Source organism: Mus pahari, chromosome 14 (genome assembly GCF_900095145.1).
Source record: "Mus pahari chromosome 14, PAHARI_EIJ_v1.1, whole genome shotgun sequence".
NCBI classification, from domain to species: domain Eukaryota; kingdom Metazoa; phylum Chordata; class Mammalia; order Rodentia; family Muridae; genus Mus; species Mus pahari.
Genome location: NC_034603.1, coordinates 18,383,501 through 18,401,410, shown reverse-complemented (window position 1 = coordinate 18,401,410; position 17,910 = coordinate 18,383,501). Strand labels below are relative to the sequence as shown.

At 50.4% G+C, this 17,910-nt stretch overlaps 1 protein-coding gene across 2 annotated transcripts in view; it reads right to left on the bottom strand.

The window, feature by feature from the left end:
* The window catches only part of Tbc1d9b (TBC1 domain family member 9B), a 38,038-nt gene that overhangs the window by 17,411 nt on the left and 2,717 nt on the right, over positions 1 to 17,910 (bottom strand). For both annotated transcript variants that reach the window (XM_021211415.1, XM_021211414.2), the window contains exons 2-10: positions 16,137 to 16,247; positions 11,387 to 11,505; positions 7,218 to 7,446; positions 6,726 to 6,984; positions 5,236 to 5,443; positions 3,614 to 3,829; positions 2,022 to 2,183; positions 1,418 to 1,568; positions 645 to 859 (exon numbers count right to left, since the gene is read on the bottom strand). In XM_021211415.1, coding sequence (XP_021067074.1) covers positions 645 to 859; positions 1,418 to 1,568; positions 2,022 to 2,183; positions 3,614 to 3,829; positions 5,236 to 5,443; positions 6,726 to 6,984; positions 7,218 to 7,446; positions 11,387 to 11,505; positions 16,137 to 16,247 — 1,670 coding nt within the window. The remainder of the gene's footprint in view (positions 1 to 644; positions 860 to 1,417; positions 1,569 to 2,021; positions 2,184 to 3,613; positions 3,830 to 5,235; positions 5,444 to 6,725; positions 6,985 to 7,217; positions 7,447 to 11,386; positions 11,506 to 16,136; positions 16,248 to 17,910) is intronic.

The following is a 17,910-nucleotide window of genomic DNA, read 5'->3' as shown; positions in this document are numbered from 1 at the left end:
AGGCCAGCCTGGTCTACAGAGTGAGTTCCAGGACAGCCAGGGCTACACAGAGAAACCCTGTCTCGAAAAACCAAAAAAAAAAAAAAAAAAAGATTATGTGTGTGGGTGTCCACGTGTGGGTGTGCTTGTGAGCACAATGCCTGTGGAGGCCAAAGACATGGAATGTCCTGTTATAGGCTATCGGATGTGGGTGCTGGGAATTGAACTTGGGTTCTCTAGAAGAGCAGCACACTCTTAACCTCAGGCCATCTCTACAGCCCCGTTCAAAACAAGCTGGCAAGCAAGCAAGCAAAAACCAAGGTTTTGTGCCACTCAAGCTGGCCTCAAAACTTTCTGTGTAGCTTTGGTGACCTGATCCTCCTGCCTGGATTTCCCAGGTGCCGAGAATATAGGCACCAGGTCTGTTTTTGAGACAAGGTCTGGAAACCTTGAACTTGCAGCAATCCTCTTGGCTCAGCCTCCCAAGTGTGAGGATTATAGGCACTTGGCTAAGTTTACATCTTTTGGGAGGTTAGGTTCTTCCTCCACAGTATGGACAGGACCATGTGTATATAAGGCCATCACAGGCTTGGACGGCCAGCACCTGCCCCTGGGAGGTTACAGTAGGAGATGATTTTCGCAGGGCTCCTGCTAAGGTCTGTTACCTGGCAGTAGCCAATAGTAGGGTTTCGGAAGGCATAGGCAGTCAGCACCCGCCGGAGCGCAGCGATCCCGAGCTCATTCTGGAAAGCAGGGTGCTCAGGCATGGAGCGATGGAGGTCCCGCTCAATCTCCTCGGTGGCCAAGGTGTACTTCCCCAGGGACTTCTCCACTAGCTCAGCGTAGTAGCCGGGATGGGTCACCATCTCATTCCAGGCCCCTGGGGAGACACAGGTGGGAGCTGTCTTTCTCTTCTTCCTCCTGGGACTTGGGCAACAGTGCTAGGCCTGACTGAGACACGGAGAGCCCATGGAGGAGAGAGAACCAGTTACAAGGTGTGAGGCTGTTTCCCTGGTGACTCCTCTGAGAAATTCAGAAGGCCTGTCTCTTGAAATGCTCCAAGTGGCCAAAGGTATGAATGTTGTCAGAGCGTGTCCCAAGGAATGGAGCCTTTAAGGGGATCTTCCTGCCTCTGATAGTGCTGCCACCCACTGACGACACCCGGGCTAGCCTCTGCTGCTCTGGGCCCTGTGGCTGTAGTCCTTACTCCCAGTTCTCTGAGAGATCTGGCAGCACCTCCTCTGCCTGGCTGACTGCAGGAGGCTGGCTCAGGGACCAGAGGAACTCTCACCTCAGGTAAATTTCCTTTTGGTACTAGGGACAGAACCCAAGGCCCCGCGCAAGCTCAGGACATGTCCACTCAGTACCTCAGACACAGACAACTTTGAGGGAGGGTTAAGGCTGGCCAATCCAAGGCTGGGGCGATGGGGCCACTCACCAGAGAAGAGGAGCCAAAGCTCCCCTCGGAGGCTCTCAGGGATGCCCTTCAGGACCAGCTCCCGAGTTTTGGCTGTTCGGTACATGCACATGCCACGCCCATACTCAAAGAAGTGGATGTTCCAGGATTCCTCCTTCATCTTTTCCTTGGCCTGAGAGAGGGAACATGGAGTGTGGAGCTGAGGAGTCTTGGTGCCGGGGCCTTGGTGGGCAGGCCTTCCACCTCTCTGGGCAAGGCTAGTAGCCTGCTGTGGAAATTACCCATGGAAGGAGGCTGCAACGCTCAGGGTTCAGAGCCATGACTATAAAGAAAGAGTTGAGGTCTTATCCTGGCCCCAAGCTTTTCGGCAGCAGAGGGCCCTTCCCATTAGAGGCCCAGGACCCCTGATGAGAAGCACCCCCAACACAGGCCAGGCAGGGTGTTTGTCCCTAAGCCCTGGCCGGGTCCACCTGACACTACCCAGTGCAGTTCAAGGGGCACATACACCCTGACAAAGCCATGAGGGATGGTGCTGGCCACAAAGACCTAGCCCAGAGATGGCTCCAGCCTTCCTCCTGAGGTCTCAACTCAGGCATGAGCTGAAGTGAGAGTGCTCAGGCCTTACCCCTTTCGTGCCAAGGTCCTCCATGGGTGAGTTCTTCTGGAAGACTTTGAGCAGGCCCTGGGAAGTAGTAGGAATCTCCCGTGTACTGAAACTCAGAGGGCTGCTGAGGGGAGAGGATGGGCTGGCGGGTGGCTCGGATGCTTCCTGAGGAGTTGGGAGAGACTAGAAAATAGAACAAGAGGGGAAAGTGCCTAACGGAGCTGCCCAAGGGTCAGTGGGGCCAAGTACAAGGCCACAGATGGGACCCAGTCTGCATTTCCTCTCTGGATGTGTGAAACCAAAGCCACCTATGATAGCCAGTTAGCGCCTTTCACAGGCAACTGGCTCTTCCTCCCGGTGCTGCCCAGGTCTTCTCAGGGTCATGTTCTGCTACAGTTAAGCATGCGGGAGGTGAGGCCCACACTTTTTGTGTGTGCAGGTAGTATAGCACTTGTGTGCAGGTCAGAGGACAACCTGTGGGCATCAGTTCTCTTCCACCAGGTGGACTCCAAGGACTGAACTCGGGTCACCAGGCTTAGTAGCAAGTACTTTTTAGCTGCTGAGCCATCTCACAGTTCTGAGAGTTTCTTTTAGAAACAGAAAATATACCCTCAAATTCTTACAGAATTTCAAGGGATCCTGTTTTTGTTTGTTTCAATCAATAACCCTAGGATATAATAAAGTCTACAAGCATATGAGGTTTTTTGGATTTGGGCCTTTAAAAGTATTTTTAAATTTAGGTTTTATTTAATGTGTAGACATGCACTGTGGGTGCCTGGAACTGGGGTTCTAGGTGGTTGTGGGCTGCCTGAGGGGTGCTGGGAACCAAGCTCAGGTCCTCCAGAAGAGCTTTTAACTATACAGCATCTCTCCAGCCCCCTTTACTTTTGCTTTTTGAGACAGGGTCTTCCTATGTAGTCATGGCTGTTCTGGAACTTGCTATATATTTCAAGCTAGCTTTGAACTTGTAGGGATCCCCTTGTGTTTGCCTTCCTGGTTCTGGGATCACTAACCCATTGCCTTGCTGATCGTAAGCTCATGTGTTTTGCCTAACCTGTTGTTCTATTCTTGGTCCCTGGACAGACAGCTGTAGCCAACAGAAATAAAGTAACATGCTGGATTAGGCAATGACCAGTGCTCCGGACAGACAATGCCTGATGATAATGCTAGGCCTGTCATTGAGGTCTGGTGAAGGTGGACAGTGTCACTGTCGTGTCCCTTCCTTCCTTTTTAGTGATAACGGGAATGGAAGCCAGGGCTGTGTGCATTCTCTATCCCTAGCCCTTGGTTTTCCAGATGGAGTCCCAGCAATTCTCTGAGCTGGCCTTGAACCTGTAACCCTCCTATCTCAGACCGTCAAGTGTTAGGATCACAGAGACATGTCACTGTATTTGACTCAGTAATTCCTTGTAGTAGGGCTGTTCTGTGCTCTACAGGATGCTCAGGTGCACCCCGGTCTGTATACTAGGCCATGCGTCACCTTCCAGCATGCACCATGGGGTCACCCTTGGGCATGCGCCATGGGGTCAGGCTCAGCAGTAACAGATGGCGGCACCTGGAGGCTCTTCATCTAGTCTTGCCCACCCCCTTCTGCTCCTAAGTGGCTTCCTCACCTCTGGGGCTGGGTCTGAAACACCAGCCTTTGTTCCCCCAGCGCTGCTGCTGCCCGTCTGCTTGGATGGCGTTCTCTGGAGGAAGTCGGAGATCCTCTGAACCAGGAAGTCACGGTCTTTCAGGTTGGCAAACAGGAAGGTCATTTTACTCTTGGTGCTGATAGACAGAGGGCTGGGGAGGACGCTGGAGCTGTCGGCTTTTTCGACAATGGTCACCTGAGGGGGCAAAAGAATGCTTTGGGGTGTTTGCATCTTACTTAGGATGTAGACAGAGCTGGGTGTGGGCTCTCAGGGGCACAGGCAGTGAAGCACTGAGTGGCCCAGCTGGATTGATGTCCTGCCACGGCCACTTGCATGTGAGCTGCACATGTGGGTCATGCAGGGGTGAGTGTGTGCAGTGGCCTTGCGCAGTCTCTGGGAAGATGATGTAAAATGTAAACCCAGCTGCTCCTGCTGGTTTTTCAAAACATGACCCGTCTATGTCATGTGTCCTCTACACCAAGGCGCCCAAGGCTTCTGTCCCCAGGGAGCTGTTTGAAGCAGCTCTTCCCAAAGCTTGGCTCCGACTGCAACATGTGGGAAGAGTGACATAGGCTTCAGTGGGTGCAGCCCAGCTCCAGCAGGGGACAAACAATGGGATTCAGGCTAGGCCTAGTCATGAGGGGTGAGAGCTGGCAATAAGGAAGCCCAGGAAGTCACTATTTGTATCTCTGGGGAGGCAGTGACTGAGCTGTGACCTGGCCTTACCTGGGCAAGGGACAGAACGGAAGGCATAAAAACCACTCTGAGGTGTGCATGAGACCGGCTGGAGTAGTTTGTAGGAGCTGGAGCAGACTGAGCAGGGCAGGATGTATCTTTATCTAAGTGGGGTGCATTAATGTGTGATGAATAAACACATGGGTGTGTACACCTGCATGCATAGGTGTTTGCACACCTATGGGACATATGTGGATATGTGGTATTTATATGTGTGAAGGTATGTGTAGAGTGTATATGTGACTATGTAGTGGATGCATGTGTATATGTAGGAACAGGTCTGTGTGTTGTATATATGATGTGTGTGTGCATGCATATATGTGAATGATTGTATGTGCATGGTTGGTGTGTGGAAGCCTCAGGTGGTCAGATGGTGTACTGATGGTCTCAATATATCTCAAGAGGTAGTTGGGGTTCCCTGTGCCAGAGGATGCTAGGCACCATGCTCTGCCTGCCACCTTCAGTTCTACTGGCTGTACTGGGGGCATATGTCCCTAAGGGGTTAGATGTGGTTGGGACTTTCCTGAGGAGGCCTGGAGACAGTGGTAGCTATGGAGAGGAAGGGACAGACTCTGGAGGGAGTCCTGTCAGGACATCTCTGGTTAGGACGCAATAACCAAGAAACAGCTAAGACCAAGGATGACTCCAGGTCTACCTGGGCAATGGATGTTGGACTGTCACTTAGCAAAGGAAAGCCATGAAGGACATGTCTGGGAGTGAGACCCAAGAGCCCAGAGGACAATCATGGAGCTTTCCTGAGTAAGAAGGCCTGGAGCCACCCGGCTGTGGTGTGGAGGACTGGCCAGCTTTCATCCTGAGCAGCTGCAGAGTTCTGCCCCAAGAGCAGCTAGAGCAGAGACGCTCACCTCCCTCAGGGGTATGATGAGGCGGCACGCATCTTCTTCCTTGCTGGCAAAGCAGATGTAGTTATTGGAGATGAACATCTGGCCGGGGATGTGCAGCTTGTTAAATGGCGTCCATAGGGTGCAGCCTGTGTGGCCATCCAGCCGCTCATCTTTGGGCAGCCGGAACGTGGCCCTGTAGCACTCATTCTTGGCTCGGGCATCTAGGTCTCTGAGGAAACAAAGTGGAAATTCAGGGTGGGGCAAGAATTTTCTGTTTCCACACTGGATTCCAGATCCTTGGGGGTCTTCCAGTGAGCAACTCATGCCTGGGAACTGGAGCTCAAGAAAAGATATGGTTTTTATATACCAAGCATTAGGGAGGGACAGAACATAAGGTTCCCTTGAGGCTGGATGCTTTGAAAGGCCATCCAGAGGCTCTGCCACTTGGTACTGAAGGACAGGCAGTCCTTGGAGTTGCTTGTGTCCTGCCTGGCTCAGGGCCAGCATGACATGGGCCCCGAGCTTCTTCCCAACACAGGGCAGAGCTAACACTACCCTATAACCCAGACAAGATGCCCTAGCTGGGAGCAATGGAGTTAAATCAAATTGTACGCTGGTTCTTGCTGCAGAGAAATACAGTCTGATCGCTGTGGGTGGCGGCCTGGTCATGCCTGTTCTGGGTCTATGACCACAGAGACGGATCTTCCTAGCTCCCAAGAGAGCTCCTCATCTGCCCTATGCTGCTGGCGCCCTAACCAGAGCCTGAACATGTCCCAGATGTACAGCTTCCGACACTGCCTGCCAAGCACTGCTGCCTATCTTTCTGAACGGTCACACTCCCATCAAGAGAGTGACATGTTGCACAACATCCTGATTTAGAAGGTGCACTGTGGGCCTGCAACCTGGTGAAGGGGTGCAGCCCATGAAGTAATTGGACTCAAAAAAAAAAAAAAAAATATCAGTGCTGAGTTCAGCAGTGCTCACCCTTGGCTCTGGAGCCCAGGGACCATTTGCAATCTCCAATGAATGGATGTCCTGTAAGGCTGAAACCTGAGGCCCAAACAGAAGTGAACTGCTGTGCTGGCCACCATGATCCATTCCCCAATCACAACCAAGGACCTCAGCTTTATCTTAGCTTGTCTCTTGCTAGCTTTGGGTCTGAGGGCTCAGATCCATGATACTAAAGCCAGCAATTCCAGGACTCATTTACCTAAGACTTCTAGATGCAGCTAAGTTGGTTTATATTCTAGCTCTATTGTCCACTGCTTCTTAATGAGGGACTTCTCTGTCACTCAGCACCCTGATATGAGACCAAGAGATAGTAAGACTCCCTTCTTATATGTGGCTCTCCTGACACAATACTGTCATGGTTGTCTAATTGCTGGCTTCCTTCCCAGGTAGTGGGCCTGTGAGGGCACGTGCTGGACACCTGGCAGGGTCTGTGGTCCCGGCTTCAAAGTGACCATTCTCATGGCTGTGGGACCTCCCTACTCCTCGGGAGGGTGGCGTACCGCTTTAGAGCTGAGATGTTCTTATGTGGCCGGATAGGCCTGGGTAGGGCCTTGTCCTCCAGGAAGCCCTCGCTGTCCAGTAGTTGTCGCATGGCCAGGTTGGCCAGCTGCTCCATCAGCTTGAAGGTCTCACCAATGTTTAGGAACATGGAGAAGAACAGCTCCTGGTCCCGTGTGTCCACACGGATGCTCTCGGGGAAGAGTAAAGTGGCATTCTTCTCCAGGCGTGTGACGTCCACCCACTGCACCACCAGGCTCACTGATAAGCACAGGGACAAACACACCATCCATTACACGCCGGCAAGGTGAGACCCACCGCTCGCTCTCAGAAGCTCCCGTGGACTGCTCCCTAAGGACACTGCTTACTTCCACCCCTCCATGTCTGAGCACCCAAATAGGAATGTGGGTGCTTCAGATCAGCAGTGAGGTCAGGGAAGCTGGGGCATGGGGGAGCTGGGCACGATGTAAGGGGGGTCCTCTGCCCCACCTCACCTTCCTTCCCCAGCAGGAAGGAGTAGAAGCACAGGTGGTTGACAGTCAGGTAGAGCCAGCCCTGGCGCGGCACGCGGCCCTTCCAGAAGCTACAGGAGTAGTAGTTGACCAGCTTCTCGCCCTCTGGCATGCCGAACTGCTTCCGCATCTTTAGCTCTGCCTCCTTGAATTTCCCTGGGTCCTCGTCCCCCTGGGGCTGCAGGTTCTTGTTCTCTTCTGCGATGATGCCCTAGAGGGACAACATGGTTTGGGCCACTGAGCATATTGGAGCAGTCTCAGAAGGGAGCAATGGCCAGGAACCCTGAATCTAGGACCTCTTTAATTTAAAACAAAAACAAAAACAAAAATGAGGGAGGAACTAGGAGTCTTACATAGCCTAGGCTGACTTCAAACTCTCTGTAGCCAAACCTTTTGTCTTTTGTCTTACTGCCCAAATGCTGAGATCACAGGCACTTGTTGCCACACTGATGGTTTATGTGGTGCCAGGATCACCCAGCATGCACTCTAACATCAGAGCTACATTCCTGGCCCCGATTGTTTCTAAATTACCATACAGAGGAGTGGGTTTCAGGCCGGGCAGTGGTGGCGCACACCTTTAATCCCAGCACTTGGGAGGCAGAGGCAGGTGGATTTCCACCATAGCCTGGTCACTGGAGTGAGTTCCAGGACAGTCAGGGCTATACAGAAAAACCGTCTCGAAAAACAAAACAAAACAAAACAAAACAAAACAAAACAAGAAGTGGATTTCATTCTGACATTTTCTTTTGTTAAAGACGTATTTTTAAATTTGTGTGTGTGAATGTAAGGCATGTGTAAAAGCAATGCCCATGAAGGCCAAAAGAGGTTGGTAGCCTTCCTGGAGCTGGAATTACAGGTGGTCATGCCCTTCAGGTGCCCTTCCTAGGTTTTGGCTGGTAGTGCTCAGTCCCTGACAGGAGAGGGGCCCCTGGGAGACCTAAAGGCAGGGAGCAGGGAGGTGCTCTCCCCCATGGCCTCAGCTGTCAGCCTTCAGGCGTCCTTACCTGTCAGCATCACAGGGTGGATTTGCATTTGTGCGTTCATACTGCCTGTGAGAGCGACTGGGCCAAGCTGGTTCTCCCTACCCCCACCCCCTGAGGGTTCTCAGAGCAGAACTTGGGTTGTGGGACTCACAGTAAGTGCCTTTCCCAGCTGCTCCCTCTCACAGGGCCCAAGCCTCCTTTCTTTCCATTCTCAAGTTAAGTAAGTTACATTAGAGGGTGGGGCAGATAATGGCTCCCTCTGCTGTTTCTGCCCGGCCAGCCTGCTCTACAGTCTCCACTTCCATCTCCACGGGGCTTACTAAAGGCTCCTTGCCTTGGGTCCACCACCCTACCTTTCTATCCTTGGTTTTTTGTTTGCTTGTTTGTTTGTTTTTAACATATTAGCTTTTGCCTAAGAATTTCTACTTCCTTTATCTAATTTCCTGGTTTCTCTAGAGTTTCTAACTTACTAAATGGGGCATTACTGTCACCCTCCCTTCTTTCCTAACATTTACAGGTCCCTTCTGTGAACTGCTGCTGCCAATTCCAACGTATAGCATTTCAACTATCATCCAGACGGGTGTTTTCTGGTGTATGTTCACAGGTGTGAGCATGAACTCGTGTGCACGTGTGTGGAGGTAGGAGGCTGCTGCCAGTTGTCTTCCCTGATTGCTTCCCACTTTACACATCAAGACTGGGTCTGTTACTTGGGCCCAGAGCCATTGACTGGCTTGCCTCACTAGGCTGCACCACCTTCCGGTGTTGTGATTTTCAGAGGGCTGCCGCAGGCCACTCAGCATTTACATGGGCACTGGGGACTTGAATCTCTGTCCTTGTGTTTGTAAGGTGAGTGTTTTACCTGCTCAGCCACTTCCAATTTTATGCTTCCTAATTTCCATGGGCTAGCTTGTGGTCCCCAGAGGTTGAGAGACCTCATCCTTGTCACAGCATTATTGTGAGTTGGTGTGGTGGACTCGTAAGAGGGGGGACCAAGTGGGAGGTCATCTGGTCATTGGGGACATGCCTTTAAGAGGATACTAGGGCAACTGGGCATGGTGCACTCAGGAGGCAAGGCAGGCAGATGGCTGAGTCTGAAGCTAGTGTGGCGGTCGTCCTAGCTTGAGTGTTCTGCTGCTGTGTGGGTCAGAGCTAGCGCTTAGGAGACACGTGCTAAGGCTGCTTCATTACTACTACCCAGCAGAAGAGGGGCAGCTTGGCTTTGCCTGTTTCCCTGTAGCTATAAGATGACCAGGTCCCGCCTTGAACTCCAGTGTGTGCAAAGAAGAGCTCAGAAACTCAGTCCAAGCTGCCCTGGTCTACGGTGTTCCAATACAGTGACTTCACAAGGCTTGCTGAAAGAAACTGCCCAGCAAAACTCTGCACACCAAGGGTCCTCCCGGGAATCTCCACGTAGCCCAGGCTGGTCAGAAGCTCACAAGCTTCTCCTTGCCTCCTGCGTGTTGGGATCACAGGTGTGTGCTATTATGCTTGGCTTCATAACCATTATTTGGCTATAAAATATTCCATTAAGTATACTACACATGACTTAATAACTCCCCTGAAGATAATGCACATAACAAAATAAGTACTGGAAAACTCGAGTAAGATTATTGTTCTCATACTACAGAGGGAGGAGAAGCAGTTCCCTCTTACAGGGCTGGGAGGCACTGCTTCCACTGTTTGAGGTAATCAAGGCTCCAGGGAGCATAGGAGTAACACGTGTCAGTCACTCAGCATCGATCAATGCACCACAGGGCACACCCCAAGAATATCAGCATAAAAAGGTATGGTTTTTTTTTTTTTTTTTTTTTTTTTTTTTTTTTTTTTTTTTTTTTTTTTTTTTTTTTTTTTTTTTTTTTTTTTTTTTTTTTTGGTTTTCGAGACAGGGTTTCTCTGAAGGTATGCATCTTTTAACTTGTAAGGTTTGTTTTTTAGTGGTGCATGTCTAGATGCCAGTACTTGGGTCAAGAGTTCAAGGTTACCCTTGACTACATAGTAAGTTCAGGGTGAACATGAACTATCTAAGCTTGTATCTCAAAAAACCCAGGAAAAGTTGGGCCTGGTGGTACATGCCTTTAATCCTAGTGCTTGCAGAGGTCAGGAGGCAGCCAGAGCTCTGTGAGTTCAAGGCCAGCCTGGTCTACATGGTCTACATAGGGACTTTCACACCAGCCAGAGCTACACAGAGAGGCTTTGTTTCAAACAAACAAACAAACAAACAATACACCAAGAAAAAAAGAGATTTCCAATGTCTTTCCCTGTTGGTCAAGGCTCCGGCAAACACAATTACATATCCGCATATGTATAAGGCATTTCAGAAGGAATACACACTCCAGGCTAAAGGCCAGCTAAGGCAGGGGCTCTGCAGGTGTGTGGGTCAGCTTTCTGTTAGCCTGACAACTCCGTGAAAAAGCAAAGCAGGCTAATTTTTATTTGGTCTGATGGATCCCAAGTTTTCAGTCCATGGCTGCAGCATCTTGTTGCTTTGAGCCTGTGATGGCACAGCATACCATGGTGGAAAGTGTGTAGCCAAAGAGGCCTGTCCACCTTGTGGTGGCCAAAATGCAAAGAACCAGGGTCCCAATATCCCCATTCAAGGGCACCTCTCCACCCACCTCATTGCCTTCCATGAGTTCCCACCCCCTAAAGGGTCCAGCATCTTCCAATAAGACCACAGGCTGAGAACCAACCATGGGCCTTTGGGGGATATTCAAGATCCCAACTAGAGCAAGGGACAATCACCCATCAGAAAATGAGAGAAGACTTCAGTTTTCATCCTGTGAAATGGGAACAAAACCTACACCAGCTTGTTTAAAGATGAGACAGGACAGAACATACAGCCAGTTCTTGGAGTCTGCAGGGCACTGGTTCTAGGACCCCCAGAGATACATCAATTTATGTGTGTTGAGAGTTTGCCTGTCCACCCTCCTGCATGCTTCAGCTTATCTTACAACACGAACACAGCAGGAATGCTCTGCTCTTCCGTACTGCCTAGGAAAGACTGACTGTTCAGTAAATCTATAATCCTTTTCCCCAAATATTTTTGACACACAGTTGGTTGAATCCATGGAATTCATTGTATCCCACAGATACGGAGCAACAACTGTGTGCGACCGTTAGCACTTCACAAAGGGAGCAGGGTTGGCTGTAAGGGGAAATGGGCCTTACGTGTATCTTGCCCTTGACGAAGGTAGTGATGTCCTCCTCGTTGTCGAAGATGGACAGCGTCTGAAGCAAGTTGTTTTCTAGCCATTCCCAGTGCTTGGTGATCTCTTTTCGGGAAGAACCTGGTTTAGTGAGAGGGGATGAAATCAGATCTCAAACTCAAGCAGAGAGCTGGGTCCCCAGTGCTCTATTCAAGTGACCACCTCCTTCCAAGGCATGAGCCTTTCCTGTTTACACTTTCTATTACCCCTACCAAGAGGAATTTCTGGCTCTGTATTCCTGTTCTTCTAGAGAGAATCTACAAGGTAAGCAGGTAAATTGATCAGATTTCTTTGTCCCATTGTTGACAGATTCCCTGCAAGGCAGGCAAACAGCTACTGTCTCCTGCTGGCCTCCCCCCTCTCCCCAGCATCTGTCTGAGATTTGCACAGAGAGTGGAAAAGAAGCACAGTGCTCTTCCCACAGGCCGGGGCCTATCTGTTTTCATCAAGGGTCTAGACAAGTAGCCCTAGGAGGTGAAGCAAGAAACCTAAACTGGAAACCTTTCGGAACGGATGCGTAACAAGGACGGGAGGAGGGAGCAATCTGTGTTCTTAACTGTGCTGGGGTGGAGCAGTTCATGGGTCCTGGCAGGAAAAGCAGCCATGTGTCACAGCCAGGCCCACATACTATGACCTATGAACCAAAGGTCAGAGCATAGGGTGTTCTGGGAAAATTCTTCATCACTGAGCCGCACCTTCAGCCCTGAGGAGACACCCTTCTCTGACTGGCAACACTCCTGTACCAGCTGTGCTGTGTGGGGACCCCTTCCTGGCTAGGCCTGGTGGTCCCCACCATCTCCTCCCACCCATGGCTCTCTGCTCATGGCTGTGCTACAGCCTGGCTTGCCCTCACTAGGGATGGTTTGTTTGCTTCTTACTCAAGCAGTTCATCAGACAAGCAACTTCACAGCACAGAGCCTCTCCGTTGGCGGGCCTGGGGAAGGACGGCCACATGAAGACACGATCCGGAAGCACTAGATACCTCAGTGAGTCACACAGTCTCAGTCCCCCTGTAAGCCCCTTCAGCCACCCAGTTCCCCTTCCTGGCTTCTCTTTGTGCTTTTCTCTTATGGCCTCCTTCTCCTGCTGCACAGAGTTCTGGTTGGTAGGAAGGGATTTATATCTGGCCAAGAACCCCCAATCACATTCAGAAGTTAAACTGACACATAATGCAACTCTCAGGATCATTTCATTTTTTAAAAAAATTTAGAGTTATGCACATAAATGCTTTACCTGCATGCATGTGTACCACTTGTGTGCCCTCAGGAGTCAGAAGAGGGGGTTAAATCTCCTGGGGCTGGTTAGGAGCCACCACAGGTTCGGGGAACCAAGGTGGCAAGTGCTCTAACCACCGAGCCACCTCTCCAGCCCCCAGGGCCATTCTCTTTTATGTGCACATTTCCAGCAACTGTAGATGGATCAAGTTGCCATTCTGTCTGACTGCACCTGTTTCTATTTTGATTATTAATGTTTAGGTGTATATCTCATAGTTGAAAGTAAGTCACTTATTTAATATTAAGGACACAAACTATTCCATCTCTGTCAGGTACTGGGGATGAAAAAGATGCAGTAGCTGCTTAGATTACTGAGTGTCACTCCTGTTTTCAGAATTGTCCACAGAGCTCACTTCATCCAGGACACCTCAGACACCTTACAGTATAACACTGGGGCACAGAGAAGTTCAGTCAGTTATCCAAAGCCACCTAGCAAGTAAGTGACAAAATGAGAATGTCAGCCCAGCTGCCTGGTGCACCCGGCTCTCATCCTCCCTCGTGAGTTCTTGATGGGGCAGCCAGGCCACGCCCAGGGAGGAGGAAAGTGGGAAGTAGATGTGTGGGTCTGAGGAATCCAGGGAGGTGACATCTGGTGAGTCTCAACAGAGAAGGGACACACTCTGCACAGAGAGCAGCAGAGGGTTGTGGGAAATCAGGTGTGCTCCCTGTGTGACACCAGGACACAGCTAGGGGGGAGTCTGGGGATGGAGGTGGACAGGTCCCGGACATCCTGAACACCGAGGTGTGAGACTGATTTACCCGGCACATTCCAGCAGGACATTTGGTGTTGGCGAGCTGCTTCTGAGCCAGTGACCAGACTGTCGTGGGGAGGGAGGCACAGGCAAGGCTAGGGCAGGGATGGAATCTGGTGCAAGAGGAAAGGTAAAGGAGAAGCACAAGGAACCATGGCCACTGAAGGGGCTGCCACCTGTCACCCCCTCCACTCCCCGACCCTGGGGCTACCCCTGGTGCCATGGCCTTTTTCGATATGCTCCCTGAGAGAGGACACTGGGGCAGAGAAGATACTCTTCAAGGCCCATCTTAAGTAACTCGGTAGGAAGATGGCTCAGTGGGTGATCACGCTGGACGGCCCAAGTTGGATCCCCTGGAGCCCTGTAAAGATGATGGCCTGGATCTGTCATCCTAGGACTCCTTCAGAGAGGAGAGGGGCAGAGAGGGGAAAATCACCTAAAAACTCCTGGGACAGCCAGTCTGGTGCACACAGCATGCGTGTGCACACACACACGTGAGCACACACACTGAATTAATTAATTTTTTTGGGGGGGGGCTTTTCGAGACAGGGTTTCTCTGTGTAGCCCCGGCTGTTCTGGAGCTCACTCTGTAGACCAGGCTGGCCTCGAACTCAGAAATCCACCTGCCTCTGCCTCCCGAGTGCTGGGATTAAAGGCGTGCGCCACCACGCCTGGCTTAATTTTTTTTTTTTTTTTTAAAGTAACTTGCCTCCTTGTGTGTGACCAAGGCTCATAAAGTTCCTAGATCCTACTGGGATGGATCACACCTTTCAGAGAACCCCAATCTCCTGAAGTAATCCTTGTAGTTTCCTGATGATCCCTGTGGGTCTGAAAACCAGGTGCTCTAGGGTCCTGCTGTGTTTTACTTGGCTTTGGGCACAGTGACCTCTCAGAGTTTACTTGCTGACAAAGATAGAGTCATTACTGTTGAGAGTGCCAAGGAGGAAGGGATGTAGCACCCAGGGCAGAGAGTCTATGTCTAGGTTACCACCTGCCTGTGCTTTAATCTCGACTGGCTACCTCTACCCTGAAGCTGGGGCCCAACTGCAAGGGCTACGTATCTCCTTCTGTGCTGAACCTCCCAGTGTCTCACACATGCTAGGCAAGCGCTGGACCACATAACTACACTTCTAGTCATTTATATGATGTTATTTATTTTTGGTTTTTTTGAGGGTTTCTGTGTAGCCTTGGCTGTCCTGGAACTCTGTAGACCAGGCTGGCCTTGAACTCAAAGACCCTCCTCTCCATCCCACATGCTGGGTCTCATGTTGCCCAGGCTGGCCTTGAACTTGCCAAAGAGGATGACAAAATTCCTGATCCTCCTTCCTGAACCTCTTGAGTGCTGGGATTATAGGTACACATGGCCACGCCCAGTTTACGTGGTGCTAGTGACCAAATGCAGGGATTCATGATGCTAGACAGCCATTCCTCCAAGCTATACCCTTAGTTTCTACTTATTTATTTTGAGATAGAGACATGCTAAGTCGCCCAGGCTGGTCTCAAATTCATGATCCTCATTTCTCAGCCTGAGATTGTAGGCATACACAACAGTGGCTGGTTGAGGTCCACAAACTCAAGAGAACTGTCATCTTACCTCAGGCCACCGAGGGATACCAGGATCCTGCAGGGATGTTAACAGCCTGGCTTGTGACCAGAGAGGTGTCTGCTGATACAGGACCAGGCCTTGGGCCTGCAGCTCTGTAATGCTAGACAGGCTACTTGATTGCTCTGGACCATTGTTTTGCTCATCTTCAAACCGAGAGGGTTGAAGTATCCGTGTGGAGTTTAGGTGAGCAGCTGCTCCTCAGGAAGTGTCCTCTGCACACTGAGCCACATCAGCCTGACCAGCACACACTGAGCATCCTCCTGCTCTGGTGCAGGTGGGCTCACCTCATCGAAACACAGCAGTTTCTGCAGACTCCCGTCACTCATGGGCGGATATATGCTACAAAGTCCCTCAAACACTGATGACTCAACCATTATCCCAGGCCCAATACAAGCAAGGTGAAGGTCTCAATGTTCCAGCTACCCATCAATATATGACTTTCTCTCATGGGCTTTTCTATTTAATGAGGCTTTGCACTGAACAGGATGGCTAGCACTGGGGTTCATTTCTGAGTGAGCTCCTCTGAGGCCCTCTCTCTGTGAGGGGCACTCTCATCTTCCACAAGCTCCTCTGAGACCTCTTTCTGTGAGGGGCATTCAGGTTTTTCTATACCCAGGAGAGAAGGCAGCTCTCTAGCACTCTCCATGGGGCCCATCATCATCAGTGAAATCAACAGAGCAGAAAGAAGGGAAAATATGTCACCTCACTGATTAACAAGGACCTCGTTCCTAGTAAGAGCCAAAATAAGAGGGCCAACAGCTGCCTTGACCCACCTCAGCTGGGGACCCAGGCTGCCAGATGAACCAGATTTCTTAGCACGTGTGTAAGAGCGTCCAGATGCTAGGCATGTCAGTGAGGGGGCTATAGGTGAATATGAGCAAGAAATGGAATGGACCTATGAGGTCCAACCACATCTCCCTTGAAACAAGGGAGACTGGGAGAACACGGGTTCTGGTGAAGTCCAGGCCTAAGTCCCCATGAGCTTCTCATCACAGGGTTCTTGGTAGACATCACCCCATCACGAATGCAGGTTTCCTGTCCCTCCCTTCCCAGTGTAACTTCATGATTCAGGGAACTTACCACATGCCACTGTCCAGTAGACCTGCGAGTCCTGGGTCTGGTGCAGGATTCGGTAAGGGGCCACACGGGCGCTGGAGTCCAGCACCACATCCAGGGTGCCCACAAGAAGACCTGTGGGTGGGCAGAGAGAGGTGGAAGGTGAGAGCCCAGGGGGCCAAGTCTCGCCTGAGTTGGCTCACACGGGACCATGTCAGGAAGGCCTGGCGCAGGTAAGGCCGCACAGCACTGCCTTCTTACTACTCACAGGCTTCCGGCCAGGGTCTCTCAAAACTCCTCCTGTTTCTTCTAGAGTCATCTATTTATTTTCTTGGTTCAGAAATACTCACAGTAAAGGACTTTTGACACAGGCCCTCACTATGTAGCCTCAGCTGGCCTGGGACTTAAATAGATCAGGCTGGCCTTGAACATATAAAGACCTGTCTGCCTCCGTTTCCTGAGTGCTGGGGTTAAAGGTTTTTGTCACCATGCCCGGCTGCAGTAGACGTTATGCTTCATGGGACTCAAAGCTCAAAGAATTTTGGGAGGCTCTTTTGCAGAAAAATCAAAATTAGGTTTGATTGATTGATTGATTGGTATGGTCTTAAGAATCCTCAAACTCAGTAGCCAAGGATGACTCTGAGCTGATCCTCCTGCTGTAACTCTCCCTGGTACTGGCATTATACAAATGTGCCACTACACCTGCTTTATTTGGTGCTGGGGATGGAACAGGAACTTGTGTGTGTGCTAGTCAGCCCCCAAATTGGGTGTTAGGACAAACATCTCTTTAACGTGTGTGTCTCGGACCCAGGGTTTATATAAGGCAGGCAGGCGGGCATCTTGGCGGACCTATATCCCCAGCTAAATATTTTTCTTAAAGTGAGAAAAATGTTATAAATTAAAATAATAAAATACCACAGTGCCCTTTCCTGTGTCACCCAGGCTAGTCTTGAACTCACGATCCTCTTGCCTGTTTACACGGTGGGATCACCAGTAGGTCAGTACACTTGGCTTACACACTTTCCTAACTATTTTGTTTATCATAGTGGCACACACAAGGAGGTCAGAGGACAATTCCCAGGAGCTGTTTTTCTCTTCCCATCATGGAATCTGGGAACTGAACTTACATCTTCAGGCCCGTGCAGCAAGCCCCTTTACCCTATGATCCATCTTGCTGGCCCCACACTATTTTTTAAGTGACTGCCAGATCATCTCTTAACAATGTCCCCTCCTCCTGGGACTGCTGCCTGAGAACTTTGGTTCCCCAGAGAGCGAGGACATTGTAACACCCTCGGTATCAAACCTAGGAAGGCAATGCAGACTTTCCCCCCTGCATATTGCAATTATGCACCCTGCAATTCTGGAAAGCTGGGGCAGCCTTCAAAGTCATGGCTGAACAGGACAAGGAAACATTTTCAGGATCATCAGATTTTGAAAAACAGTTTTGTTTTTTTTTTCCCTCAGAACCGAAAGCTTTTAGGGCATTTCAAGTTCTCCTGACCCACGCCACTTACCCTTTGGCCTGATGACAGTTTGAGGCAGTGCTCTTTGTCAATATCATCATTTCCTGGCAAATGGGCAGGAAACCCCTATCTTCTACCACCGTCTGCCTGATCCACTCTTCTTGATTACTTAAATAATGATGCAATCGAAAACCCCTGCCTGTTGTTCCTGTTTGAAACGTATTCCTTCCTTTTCAAGGAAGTGGCAGTGTCTAGTGAGATCTGAAAATATGCTGTGGCTGTCTTCTCGGTCCACAGAATCACTTCTCTTTTTTTTAGTTTTTTTTTTTTTTTTT